The sequence below is a fragment of the Apaloderma vittatum genome, unplaced genomic scaffold, assembly GCF_000703405.1.
Source record: "Apaloderma vittatum isolate BGI_N311 unplaced genomic scaffold, ASM70340v1 scaffold34096, whole genome shotgun sequence".
NCBI classification, from domain to species: domain Eukaryota; kingdom Metazoa; phylum Chordata; class Aves; order Trogoniformes; family Trogonidae; genus Apaloderma; species Apaloderma vittatum.
Window position 1 is genome coordinate 1,263 of NW_009724051.1, and position 14,542 is coordinate 15,804.

The window sequence follows — 14,542 nt, forward strand, 5'->3', positions numbered from 1 at the left end:
CCAGCTTTTTGCTTTGGAGTCTTTTTGGACTATAAAAATGAATGGACTCCAGTACAAAACGAACACAGAGCTTTGTAAGCTGCTGAGTTTTTCAGACACTATGTCCCACTGTGCTGGGCTTTACAGAGCAACTCCTCAAACTTTACACTTGCTTTAGCAACATCACCACCTCCGTTAGGAGCTAAGGGTATAATCCCCATAATCCTGTCATGCGTGCACCTGGTGGTTGCTGTAAGCACTCACCCAGCATCGGGCTATTTTCCTTACGGTTGCTCAGCTCACCTGTGTGATTTCGTAGGGTGCTGAAGATGGCAGGCAGCTCCTCTCCTTGGATCGGCAGCGCTTATCTCTTCCTCCAGTCGACGTGCAAGGCCATCGCTCTGCCATCTCTCTATGAAAGCTCCCAGAAGAAACCTAGTGTGTTCAAGGCACTGAAGCTGGCGTTAGCAGGTACCCATCCTCCGTGATATGTTGGCGTGCCGTCCCGTCTCTTCATATGATGCCGTGCCTTTCTCTAATCTCACACTTGTGGGTAAGAAGAGCTGGTCCTCACTGTACTTAGGAGAGACAATAAAATAAAGCAAGTTCAGGAGAAGTCCACCAAAACAGGTGGGAGCTGGCACACTTCTGTGAGGAGAGGCTGAAGGCGTTGGATCTGTTCAGCCTGGGGAAAAGAAGGCTTTGGGGGACCTGCCCATGGCCTGCCAGTACCTATGGGGAGGAGGGAGATGGAGCCACACGTTTCACAGTGGTGCACGGGGAATGAGAGGCAAAGGCACAAATTGGAACAAGAAAGGTAGACACCAGGTATAAGGACAAACATTTTCCCCATGAGGACAGACCAGCAGTTGCCCAGAGCAACTGTGTATTATTCATCCTGGGGAGTTTTAAAAATGGGACTGGATAAAGCCCTGAGGAACTTGGTGTGACCTTTGTGCTTTGCATGGGAGGTTGGGCTAGAGACTTCCTGGGCTTCCTTCCATCTTGAACTGTCCTATGAGTTATCCTACTTTATGAATGTTTATTTAAAAACCTATTTATGTACAAGGGGAAAAGATTGCAACTGCAGTGAAAGAGGATTGAATTTCTGTCTTTATACCACCACAGAAACATGATTTGTGCTTTGAGAAGTGGGTTTTTAAAATTAGCTATAGCCAGTCTAAGTTCCTTTCTGATATAAACAGGCACAATTACGTTAGCTTCAAGTGTATGTAACCCCGTTTACATCAAAAAAGGACTTGAGATGCAAATGGACATAAATCTATGTTTCTGTATCCACCCTTGCACCAAGCTGACCGCAGAATGAAACTAATTTGAAGAGTTTACCATATTTACCTAGGATGACTCTCACAGTGTTCTTTACCTGTCATACTGCTGAGCCCATATTGTTTAACTGGGCTTGAGTAATTATTCTGCAATTTCTTCCGGCGATCATATGTCTAACCAAGTCAGCTGGCTTATCCAATACAGGCCTCCTCAGCCTGTAGCTCAGTGCAGTGATGTGAAGGAGCAGGAAGTCTGACACAGTTGTCCACTTAGGCTCGATTTGTGGTTGCATTGTGTCACCGGAACATGAGTCTGCTCACAGATTTAAAGGAAAGCCCACAAAAATGCTAAATCCTACTAAGCTGGCTGAAGTGTCATGAATTCCAAAGTCCTTCCTTTCAAAGTGGCTCTCCAGCTGTCTTGTACACCGTTCATAAAGTTCTCCGTGTCTGTGCAGCTTTTCCTGCCCCAGCCCTCTTGCCCTGTCACAGAAGCTTTTGTTTAACCAGCACTCACCAAAAGAAAAATCACTAAGGAAGCAATGAAAAGACACTTCTGGTCAGCCACAGTGAATTAAAATGACTCTCCTAGGTGCCTGCCCCCACGTCCCAGTTAGACATCTGGTCCAAACTAAACTTTCTGATGCAACCAGAACTCAGTTAAACCCTGTGAAGCCACTGTTAGATCACATATTTTTAAATGCCAGGTCACTTGTCCTGCCTAATGTGGAGCATGCAAGTTTGCTTTGCCTTGGGATTCTCCTCCAAGCATGTCTAAATAATGCCGCGACGTGTGGTTTAGAAATAGCTGATGTAGTGCCAGTCTCAGCTGGCACCTCCACACAGCCCTGAGCAGCAGCAGGCCAAGAGGTTAATTTGGGTCTGGAAGCAGTACAGCAGCCTCCCACGGGCCTCTGCTGAAATAAAGAAGAGAAAAACACATACTTCAAACTGTCATCGTCAGTGTATAAAATCCCTGTGGACACAAGGTCAATGTGCACAGCTCAACGAAATTAAATTTTGCTGGGAGAAGGAAGAATAAAGGCCTGGACAATTTCTGTTGTCCACGTCGTTTGTGCTCCCCCGCATTTATGTCTAACAGGGTTCATCCCTGGGTTCTCCTTGTTTAGATTTTACCATGAATTAGTTCTTTATGTAAAAGAACAAGTCAAGGCCCTTCCTCAAGCAGTCTAATTCCCCATCATTTGCCATTTGTGAGATGCGTGAAAGGCTCAGAGCCAGCTAAAAGTAACTTGTAGGCATGGGGTAGAGGGGAAATGCTGGATCTCTTTCCAGGACCTTCATCACTGCGTAAAACTGCAGTCACAAGGACTGAAGACTGACCGAGCCCTGAGCTCAACTACATGCTTTCATTTATAAAACTTCCCTGTGCTACCAGTTTAGCGCAACCATTTCTGTCATGGAATCATCAAATGCCTTAGGTTGGCAGGGACCTTAGAGATCATCTAATCCAACCCCCTGCTGTGGGCAGAGAAGCCCTTATCTAGTCCAGGTTGCTCACGGCCTCATCCAGCCTGGCCTTGAACACCTCCAGGGAGGTGGGCAACATCTCTGGGCAATTTATTCCAGAGTCTTGCCACCCTTGGACCGAAGAATTTCTTCCTAAGATCCAATCTAAACCTACTCTCCTTTGGTTTAAATCCATTTCCACTTGTCCTGTTGCTGGACACTCTTGTAAAAAGTCCCTCTCCAGCCTCCCTGTAGGTTCTCTTCAGGCAGTGAAAAGGTCCTTCTGGAGCCTTCTCTTTTCCAGGCTGAACAACCCCAGCTCCCCCAGCCTGTCCTCGTAGCAGAGCTGCTCCAGCTCCTGGATCCTCTTTGTGGCCTCCTCTGAACTCATTCCAACAGATCTATGTCCCTCTTATGGTGAGGACCACAGAACTGGATGGAGTATTTGAGGTGGGGTCTCACAAGAGCAGTGTAAAGGGGGAGAATCCACTCTCTTGTCCTGGAAATGGAACCTCAAACATAAGACCTCCCCTAATAAACAGCATTGGGATAATTACCTGGCGCGTGGTGCCACACAGCTTTGTTTGGACACCATACTTCATGGGGATTGATGGTGGTAGGGCAGAAAAAACTTAATCCTTTCCTCTTGGTTTTACATACAGGTTTTTCGTCCCAGAGAACTTTATCACAGAGAGAAGAGAATTCAAAAGCTACTCCATTGCAGGCTTGGTGGTGGATGGGAATGGGTCTGGGTTGTCTGTCTCATGCCTGGATAGTGACTCTGCTCACTTCTCCCTGCCAGACTCCACCGGCAGCATGAATGGTGTGGACATGCTCAAAGTGCACTGCAGCTCCCCACACCTGATAGTCCAGCTCAAGTTCTGCAAGCAGGAGAACTGCCGCCGGTTCCTGCAGAGTTACCGGGAAGGAGCGCTCCAGGAGTCCCTCCAGAATCACCTCCAGATCTCCTTGGCCATGACCAAGGTACCTCTTGAAATGGAGCTGAAGGCTGGCAGCGAGCACCTCGACGACATGCTGAAGGATGAGGATCGCTGCCTGGAGTGCATCTACAGAGAAAAGGTGACTGGGAGAGGGAGGGAGGCCAGGCAGCAGTGAGGAGCAGTAGGACAGGACTCGGGAAGGTGGGTGCAAATCTTGCGCTGCTGGGTTGTTGACTTCTCCGTCCTTCAGTTCTCAGCCGTAATATGGAAAAACAGCTCTGCCCTTCCCCAGAAGAGAGCTGTGCGCTTTCGTGGATGCACAATAGTTACCTAAAACAGCCTGCAGAGATTCTGCTAAGTCACTGTTTTTTCTGTGTGTAACCATTAGTGTGGCTGTTAAAACCACTAAGATAAGGTTACTACAGAAGGTGCAGTTGAGAGCAGAAGCCAGTGTGCCTTGTACACCTGCGAGGCAGGCAGACAGGGCACCAGCACTGTGTGGAACGATCACTGCTCAGCACCTCCCTCCCCTGCCTCGCACACTGCCTCCTCCGAGAGTACGAGCAGTAACTGCACCTAGAAACGAGCGTGAGTGCAAACACGGCACATGATACCAAACTTGTGACAGAGTGGGGACACAGAGCATCTGCTGCCAGCAGGAACAGTCTGCCCTTCTGCAGGCAAAGCCTCTCTCCCAGGGGCTATGTCTAACGTCTAGCTCATCACACATTTTGGTACTGGCACTCTAATCCTGCTAGAGAGAACAGTGAGATCTTGCCACCTCACCCCAGAAGCAAGGCACCTGACATGATTAAACTCATTGCCTTTCTCCTGCTCTTTTTTTTCCACCTGGAACTAGTAATACCTTATAGCTCTGGTTCCCTCTAGATGGTCCTGAGAAATAAGTAATCACCAGCTACTCGGGAAGATTAGGCATGTTTTGCCAGGCTGCTTTTCTGCAAACGCAGAGAATGAAATACAAACCTTTCAGCCCTTGCCCAAACAACATGTGATATCCCCATACCCTGTCAACTTCTGCTTGCTGCTCCCTCCCTCTGCTGAACTAGCTGACTGGACAAAAGAGATGGCCTTATTCTCAGTTCCCCAAAACTGACTCAGCCTGACTTCTGCAAGAGTCAGAAAGACAAGCTGGGACACAGCTGTCAGTGGCTGAGGGCAGTGCTGGAACCTGCTGTATGTGAGCTAAACACTAGACTGATCAGAGCACTCGCCAGGTTTGACTCTTCCCATGTGCTTTGCCTTCTTGACTCTTTTTCCCATTACCTGGTTTTTGGAGGTCAGACTAGTTTTCTCTCAGTTAGTAAGGAAAACTGGCTTGGAGAGGATCCAGGAACAGCAAAACTAGGTAATGGAGGGGCAAAGAGAAAGAAGGGGGGCAGCAGGAGCTGCCTGCTTTGGTGGCCATGAGCTGTTGGATCAGGTCACCCTATTTTGTGGGTCTGACCCTCATGTAGAATAAGTCAGAGAAGCCACGCTGCCTATGGTGAAGCCTAATTCTTGCAGAGGGCTCCTGAAAGTAAACACGGACCAGTAGCAGTTTCATGCAACCAGTAATCACTTGCTGCTGCCTCTGAGAAAGCCAGGAGGGGAAGACTGCCAATTTTATATCACACTACAGATTCAAACCCACACATTTACAGCCAGAACTCCGCCAGACTATCTCATCAGTTTACAGCTCAGGCCATAGCTATCTCATTGCCTCTCTCAACACCATCATCTTGAGCTGCACCTTGCAGCTGAGCTTCTGCAGCTCTGTGAGGTGGTGAACCTGGCACAAATCTGCTGTTTGCATTACAGCCTGACCGCCTGCGGGATGAGGAGATCACCGAGCTGGAGGAATGCCTCAAGAGCCTGGTTGTTAACCAGAGCATCAACAACAATAAGGCTGTAAAAGACTGCACGTCTCCGAACTCCCCATCTCTTCCTTGTCCTTCTCAAAGCAGCTGCCTTTCCCCGCAAGTCACCTTCATCTTTCAGGGACAAGAGTTTGGTGAGTAGCTAGAACTGACCAAGAGAGCCCTTGGTCTTCTCGCCTCAGAACCCAAGAGGGAGGATTAACGTGACTGCATGTTCGGGTCTACGTCAGATAAATCACGGATTTCCCAAAATCCCGTAAGGAAGGAATTAGATATTGCCACACTGCTTCAGATCACGCCTCAGCCTGTTTCCTGGAATGCAACAGAACCAGAGTCTGTGTCCCTTCCAGGCTCTTCAGGTTTTAAAATTCTAAGGAATTAAGATACTAAAAGTATTAAGATACTAAAAGGAAGAGTACAGAATAGTTTTCCTCCGTGTCATTTGGTTGAGTTAATAGCACGGGTTGGATCAGACTGGGAAGGTTATGACAGACACATCAGCCCTGCCTGTGGTCAGAACTGATTTGTTCAGGCTCCCTGCATTACACCCACTGCCTTTGGGGTCTGTTCCCTACAGAAAGCTTTCAGACACTCTCACATAGCAATTTTAGCTTGAGATCAGCTAGATCATTTCTGAGCGTGCTTAAAGCTCTTTATATATAAACAGCCAAGGAGAGAGCTTCTGTCTGTATCTCAGTATTTTGAGGATGCTTAGGTGGGGAACAGGGGACTTGGTCAGAAGGGACTTGACTAGTTGCTTTTGAAAGGCCAAAACAAATGAAGAGGAGACTTCAGCTCATTTTCCCTTCCAGTGGTGCAGAAATGTGGTTGGGGCGCACAGACCCCTCTGTGTGTGACCCCGTGCCCGTGGCAGGGCAGTCCCTTTAGCTTCCCTGCTCTGCTCCAAGCTCATGGTGCTGCCCTGATGTGAAAACACCAGAGGACAAACAGAGCAGCTCCACAGCAGTTTAAAAACGTGCTGTGGACACGGAACAGGCTCCCTGCCCCACAGAATACCGAACAAAACTTGGACTGGCCCGTGAAACCCCTGTGTTTTAACTGGCCTCTGTGCTTTTCAGCCAACAGAACGCTCACACCAGATGACCACCAGAAATTTGCCAAGCTTGTGTCCAAGAAATGGAAGCAAGTGGCTCGCTCTTTGCAGAAGACCTGCCGGGCCTTGCGGGATCCTGTCATTGATAACCTGGCCCTCGAATATGACCGAGAGGGACTATATGAACAAGCCTATCAGATGCTCCTCAGGTTTATCCAGTCAGAGGGCAAGAAGGCCACAATAGCACGGCTCATCCCAGCCCTGGAAGAAAATGGCCTTGTCAGCTTGGCTGAGGAGCTGCTGGGCCTCCATTCGAACGAGGACTGCTCCTAGAGCCCAAAGGGTAGTGACGTTGCTAAGAGCTTTCTTGCTTTAGCTAGTGTACGAGACTGCTGCCAGTGTCTGGGAATGTAAAGTCCTGAAAATGTCCCCGGAATGGCCGGGGGAGATTTTCTGTGCTCATGGAAGCCAGCACAGACCTCTGACGTCCTTTACTTTGTTCTGTTTCCAGAAGTCAATGTTACTTTCCTGTGAACTGTAAGAAGGAGGCTTTCAGCCTGGCTTCCTCCTTCATGTCACAGGCAAACAGCCAGAGAGCCCTAGGGGAGGGTGGGGGAGAGGAGGAAAGCAAGGAAGGCATCTCAGAATTTCTCTGGGAAGCAGATAAAGCGGACGATACCACTGTTTCTTAGGCTGCAGCCCAGGGCTGTCACCTGGAGAGCTGCAATATTTTTATAATACTGAAGACATTTATGCACTTTGACATCACATGAATCAAAGTCAGAGGGGAAATTTCTAAGGAAAAGTCAATTTTATATTCTTTTTCCTCTTCGTCAAATGAGGAGTATCTGTGGCAAGTGCATCTGTCCTGTCCTGCTCTACTCCAGCTCCTTCCCACCACCTAAAGGTTTCCCTTTTACTTGGGACAGTCATAATCTTCCACAGGGCACAAGGCTGCTGTGGTAGAACAAATCTCAGGCACTGAACAAGCAATATGGACAAACAGAAATTCAGAGAATGACTCCCAAGTTTTTCTGGATCACAGATATATTGACTACATCACACTTAACTCTTTCCCACTAACCTGAGGGAGCCTGCAGCTGTGAAACGGAAAACACTGGGCTGGAAGGGAAGCAGTCTCCTAGTCGGCAGATTACCTGTGGAGATGCTGCTCCAAAGCACAGTGCAGCCTCAGATACCATCCTGACCCCACAGAGCTGGGCAATCACCTCTGCCCAGCTGGTTGCTCAGGCCTTTGCTCACTTCTTAACCACTTACCCTCGGCCTGCAGAGTTCACCAGAGAGGACAGCTCACACTGTCGTGTCTCACCAGAGCTGGGCTTTCCCTAGTGGTGTTGTCACCGTGTGACAATTGTGGGATCAGCTGCTGCACCTGGATTTATCTGCCCTGATTTTGAGGGTAAAAATGGCTTAAAAGACCTGGACCCCCGGGCTGAGTTGTGTGTTCAGTTCTGGTGGGAGAAGCGGACTGTTTCCTGGTATGGTTTGATGCAGGCTGCAGCTGAGCAGAGTTTACACCTCTGCCTAACATGACGTGGGTCTTGCAAAGCACAACAGCAGCTTGATTACCTCTGACATATTCCCAGTGCTTTCCTGATATGTTTTCACTTATCCTTTTCCATTATATACTATGCTTCTTTGCCCTGCTGTGGGAATAGCCAGCAGGGCTTTGAAACTATTTCAAATGCAGAGGGTGGCTCTGCCAGCACACACAAGGCTTGCTTGCGTGTGTGCACGCAAATATTGGGCTGCTGGCTGTTATGGTAGGACCAGCTTTGAGACAGGCAAGCCCTGATGGCTGGTTAAACCACAATTCACATCTTAATCCTTTGCTGGAGTGAAAGCTGTCATTTGGTAAGGAGGAACACAACCTTGGGTTCAGCTGTGGGCTCAGATCCGAGCTCCTGGGGCTGGTGCTGCTCCCTCAGCTTCTGCTAAAATGCATCCTGTGAGCATCAGCTGACGGAAGATCCAGCTCAGGAGGATTTAGGTGGCCAGCTTCTACCCAGCTGGGGTCCACATGCCTCAGATAAGCTGAGAATCGTGTTCCTCAGGGTAAGCCTGAGAAACGTGGCTTTTTTTCTGCGGATTTGGAATCCCTAAGGCTATGTACACAACATGGAGAGGAAATGGAGGGGGTTAAAGCCGGAGAGGATGTTTTCAGGGTGTGAGTAAATCTTGCCCATAGTTTCAAGGGAAGCAGGATTTCATGCAGGCACCATCTCTACAAAGACTGTAGCTCTGTGGCATTTTTTTTTAAAGCCATTCTATGTTGGTGCTGTTTCTATCTCTTCTTCCTCATTCAAATTCCTGCTCCATGTCCTTCCCTTTCCCTTACAGTACCAGCACTCTTCCCAAAATTAAGCAATTACCTCTCCGACAGTTTTGCTTTTGGGATCAGCACAGTGATGCTGATGTTAGTTAGTTTAGGCTGCTGTGGAACCATACCTCAAAGTATTTAGCTTTTCTGCCAGATCCCAGCTGGGGAACTCTGTTTGGCAGCAACCCACTTGGCAAATGATATTTTAAAAAAAATAATAAAAATGAGAAACTTGAAAATTACTTTAACAGCAAGAGGGCTTGCTTTTGATATTGCAGAAACGACTTTTCAAGGAAACAGCCATGTGCATAGAGTCTGCTCTCTCATTTGTAATGAATATTTCTAGGCTCTCAGGCTAGCTATTCATATGCATAACTTTCATATACAGTTATAGGGCGACCACTCTGTGCTAGCTTTTGTAGCTTCTGTTAATGCTCAGAATGAGAAAGACTTATTATACAACATCTACTTCAAGTCCAAAACACTTCTTTACTGCTATTCCTGTATTAGAGAGGACTAAGCATGAATGCTTCTTTTTTCTTAATGCAGACCTTGTGTATTTTACTCCTCTGCCAGCAATTGGCATATGTGTTTCCCCTTACTCACAGATTCCCTCTCAAAAGCGCCATTAAGTGCTGGAGCTCCTGGCAACCTTTCTGGAATATGCTCATCTTTAACAGCGTTCACAGGTGCCTTCATTGCAGAGACTTGAAGGAAAAGGGTTTTCCAGGGATATTCCATGGTGGAATTGTCTTGAGCACGTGGCGTGATTTGGCACTGTAGCAGTGGCTGTTTCATACCTTCTTTTGCATGATCAGTCATCATCGTCAGATGCAGTGAAAACTCAATTCTGTTTTTAAGCAGACTCCCTCCTGCTAAAAAAAGTAGGGGTTTTTTTAGTATTATCTGTCAGAAATATAGATAGACAATTTTCACAGAAGCCTTAGCATGAAATAGATCGATTGGCTCCTGAGTACATGATATTACTTGCATTGATTTGGCATTTGGCTGGGGCTTGACTCTGAATTTACTTCTGTTTTATCCCAACGATTTTACAGCCATTTTACATCGGTGTGCCAAGAAAGATAAGGGACCTGGCATCATGCGTGGAAGGAAGAAGGACTCACAACAGGAGAAAAAACGCGTGAGCAGAGATTTGCTGAAAAAATCAGAGGCATATCATTACCTTAAAGAGTAATGCAATAAGTGGAACTGAAGAAAGAGCTAGATGTTGGGGATACATGCTGACACACTAGAAATTCAGCGCTATGTGCTAGACCAAGGGCTCTAACAAGCACCCTGGGCGACTGCCTGGCTGTTGGACACGGAGCGCGCTCGTGCTCTCTTCCTTGCCTGTGCAGAGTTAGCTGCACAAATACTACACCTGCTCCGATGCCAGACACCCAGACGACACTCCCTTACTACTATTTATACCGATTAGCTAATGTCTAGGGTGTGAGATAAGCTGCTGCTGGTGAATTTGGCCTTATCCCGTAACAGCTCCTCTCTGTGTATTGAGATATGTCTGACAAAAAAAATAAAACTTTTGGGTGGTGGGGGATGGTGTTTCAGAATCAAACATACAGTGAACCAGCCCTCGATATTAAAAGCAAATAAAGATGCTAATCAGTTGTATATAGAAAACCAAAATAGAAAAAGTATAGAACAAACAGGAGAAACCAGGCCAAAAGGCACTTACAGGAAGGGAGCCAAGAGGGCTTTTCTTGTGCTACAGATTGTTTTTGTAGTTTTAGCAATGTTTCAGATTTGAAGGAGGCTCCTTTCAGTCTGCCAGAAGGAATAGAAGATCTATCCAAAGGAGAATTTGAGGGATTTGGTTTGGCATAGCTGAGCGTTCAAGCGGATAGCGACAAAAGAGAAGAGTGAAAGTTAAAATGCTCACCAGATACACTTTGATGTGAGGCATCTGATAGAAGTAAACCTGAGAGTATACCTTGATACAAAATTGTCACATAGGGAAATATCAAACTGTTCTGGAGGGCACAGTCAATGAAAGGCCAACGTTAACCCTCTTAGATGCTTGTTAAAAATACCCCATAGGTTAATTCATCGGCTGAAGACAAGGATGCACCACCACGGCTGATAGGGAAGGTGCTCTCCTCCAGCAGCTTCAGTTCCTACCTGCCACAGCTGCTCACTGTGGACCAGTTTATCAGGTGACAACAGTACTTGACTCAAAAATAAAGAAAGAGTTTAGCATTGTGGGTCAGAAATGCTTAAAAATCATGAGCTGGACCTTAGAGAAATAATGAAATTTTTTTCCGCATTTTCATAGCAAGTCAAACGAAAAATGAATGTCGACAGCTCACAGCAACACTTTCCATTTTCTGCCTCAGCCCAACCATTGAAGAGCTGGATATGTGCATTATTTTTAATGCACAATGGGGTGCTAAAGTCACAGCGCTGCAGATTACAGGACCCTAACAAAAAAAGGGCACCTCCAAGCACCACAGTTTGCTGGAGTTTCGTAGCCAGGAAGTCTCAGAACTGTACCCATTTCAAAATTTGGGGGAAGCCAAGGCAGAAAACACAACATACTTTCCACCACTGTCAAGACAGAGAAAATAGAAAGCCAAAAAAAGCACGTAGGCTTGGAGCCGAGGAAACACTTGTTCAGAGGAGGCAGAGGTGCTTGGTGCAGACACTGCTCCAGAGGTCTTTTCTCAGTGTGAGGAAATGGTGGGGTTTTTCCTTACCTGTTAATTTTGTAATTCCTTTCAAAATCCGCTTCAGCACCGAGAAGCCCTCCTGCTGCCTGCGTCACCGTGTCACCTCCCCTCTGCAGTTTCAAAAGGTACCTTGGAGCCACCTCCAAGTCACACCCTGGCAGCTGCCCACAGGCTCTGAACCCGAAAGCAAGCAGGTACAGCAGTGAGGAGCCTCGGATTCACCTGAGCTGCTCGTTCAGTTTAACTGAAAATTCTGGTGTAGCCATGAATCTCCTGTATAGGAAATTGGGGAGGCACAGCGAGTTACAGCAGGTCAGGGTCCAGCCCTGGGTCTTTGGTCCAGAGATAGGCTCAAACAGCGAGGCAATTTAAGGCTTGTAGTCAGAAAATGTATTTTCTTCTCTAGATTGATTTTTAAAGCCACTGAAGGGATTTGGCCATACATCTTTAACTGAAGTCTGTAGATGTGTGGTTAAGTTCCTTAGTCATCAGTGGAAAAATCCCTTGCTGACTTTGTTAATTCCAAATTCCCGTGATATTTAGCATCAGATCTAGATCAGCCATCTACAGCTATGGACTGCAATGCCATGTATACTCAGGTCTAGGACATTCAACCTCTGAGGAATTGTCTTTTATAGAAAAAAAGGCACTTTAGTCTATCTCTTTCTCCATTCTTTTTTATAAATAAGTACATATTTTTGATGAAAAGTGCCTCAGAGACTTATATTAAACACTTAATGCAGTAGCAAGAAAGGGGTTCACTGAAGTTTTGACCATGCTGGCTCTCACCAGCTCCCAGAGGAGCATCCAGCCGAAGTGTCTGCTCCTCACATCACACGTTTCTACTGACACACCAAGGCAAGTTAATGGCTTTGTTTTCAAGTCAAAAACCAAGCAAAGCCACCATGTTTGTGCAGTTTCCACTGCTTTGATGAGCCTTTTTTAGCAAACGGGGCCAGAAGGGGAGGTTCATCCAAAACCTGGCACCTGTCAGAGCTCCCCGTGTTTCTTCCTGTGCCGTTAGATACCTGGGACTCCTCAGAGGCCACAGCATCGCTGTAATCAGGGAATCGTCAGAGAATGGTTTGGGTTGGAAGGGACCTCAGAGATCATCTAGTTCCAACCCTGCAGCTGTGAGCAGAGACACTTCCCACTAGACCAGGTTGCTCAAAGCCCCGTCCAACGCGGTCTTGAACATTTCCAGGGACGGGACCGTGCCTCGCTATTAGTGAGCTCTCTCTCAAGGCTGCCTGCCCTGTAGGAGGGGAGTCAAGGAGCTCAGACATTAAATCTTCTCCAGTGGCTTTGCACAGGAAGCCACTGGCTGACCCGACAGCTGAACCTGGGGAAATCCCTTTTGCCATGAACTCAAGCAGAGCAGTATTTCACCCTGAATCCCTTACATCTCAGACAGTGCTCAAAAAATCACAAGATCAGCCCTTCATTCTTTACCACAAAGCTGTGCTCCAAACCGCATGGCTTGATGCCTGCAGGAATAGAGTGATGGAGAGGAGGGCTCTGCCCTGCAGCCCGTGGGAGGACGTCTGGCACGTGGCTCGCTCAAGCCATGTGCCAACACCTGTCCAGGGTCAACAGGGTTGACCTACTGATGGGGGTCTACAAGATCACCCACCCAGTCTATTAAGACAGAGTGACATGTACAGACCAAGGGCACCTTTGCTGGCAGTGAGAAGAACGAATCAGCCACATATCGGTGCCCAAGGAACAAGGGTTTGGGGAGCGGTCCCCCTCATTCCTCAGCCAGCCCCTCTGAGGAAAGGTGAATACTCATCTGCTCTTCGCCTCTGTGACCATCATCTGCCTCCGTACAGAGGAGAGATGAAAAATACGCTGGGGCTGCTGATGTGGAGGAGGAGGATGAAGGTGCCTTGGGTTGGCATAGGAAAAGCGTGAAGCTGAGCAACATTTATGGCTGAGGTTTCCGATCAGCAGCGAGGAACTGCTGTGTTTCAGAGGGCTGCAGACCGCGAGGAAAAGGCTCTTTCAGCCTGGAGCACCTGAACGCAGAGCCTCAGAGTTGCTCCGCAGCAACCCACCTGTGTGACAGCTTTTCACGGCAACGTTGTGTTCAATAAAGCAAAACGGTTGAGCTGAAATTAAAAATACATAAAAAAAGCACAGACACTTGTAAAAAGCATTTTTACAATATGTTTAAAAAGCAGTCGGGCGTTTGTGAAAACAGAGTAGATCAAAACCTGTTTTTACGATGAGTTCACTGCAAATGAAAAACTTTGTGGATTAAAGGGGCTGTGGTCTGGGCACTCTCCAGACCCTTGGCCTCTGTTAGAGGAACAAGGATCATTGTTTTCATTGCAGAGACAAAGAAACAGCCACAGAGATAGGAAATGCTACAGCTGCAGTCGGGTCAGCAGCAATGGCAATTCAGATTTGGCTCCAAATAAAGCTGTTTTGTTTTGAAGCAATTCAAATTAAATGGAAAGGAAAAAAAAAAAAAGGTGGTGGTTTTTTTGTTTGTTTGTTCAGTGTTTTGGGAGGGACCCTCACATCTGTCTTCAGCCTCCGCACCGCTCAACTCCCACCTCCTCCCATCATTTCCCTACCAGAAAAAAAGAAACTGACCCCCAAGTGGATTTTCTTTCCGAGCTGAAATTTCAAATTCTCAATTGCTAATTATGAGCCCTTGCAGAAGTAAACAACCACAAGGGGATTGAAAAAAAAAAGACAGAAAAATTACTACATTTCCTATTGAAAAAAGTCAGAGTGAAAAAAAAAATAGCCTTTTTAGTAGCTGTTATTGTTAACCATTAACAGCGCAGAACTGCTGGCAGCCCCCAGCCTGGCTCCACATTCGAGCCCTTGACGCCTCCATCCCTGCCCCATCCCAGCAGGCGCGGGAGGACCCGGGGAGCGGCCGGCCGGCCG

General features: G+C 47.3%; 1 protein-coding gene across 1 annotated transcript; it reads left to right on the forward strand.

The window, feature by feature from the left end:
* The first annotated feature begins 308 nt into the window (after positions 1-308).
* Positions 309-6,940, forward strand: TRADD (TNFRSF1A-associated via death domain). The gene is made up of 4 exons (XM_009872336.1): positions 309-450; positions 3,538-3,815; positions 5,495-5,687; positions 6,633-6,940. Exons 1-4 carry the CDS (start codon positions 309-311, stop codon positions 6,938-6,940), a joined length of 921 nt encoding a protein of 306 aa, XP_009870638.1.
* Positions 6,941-14,542: the final 7,602 nt, after the last annotated feature.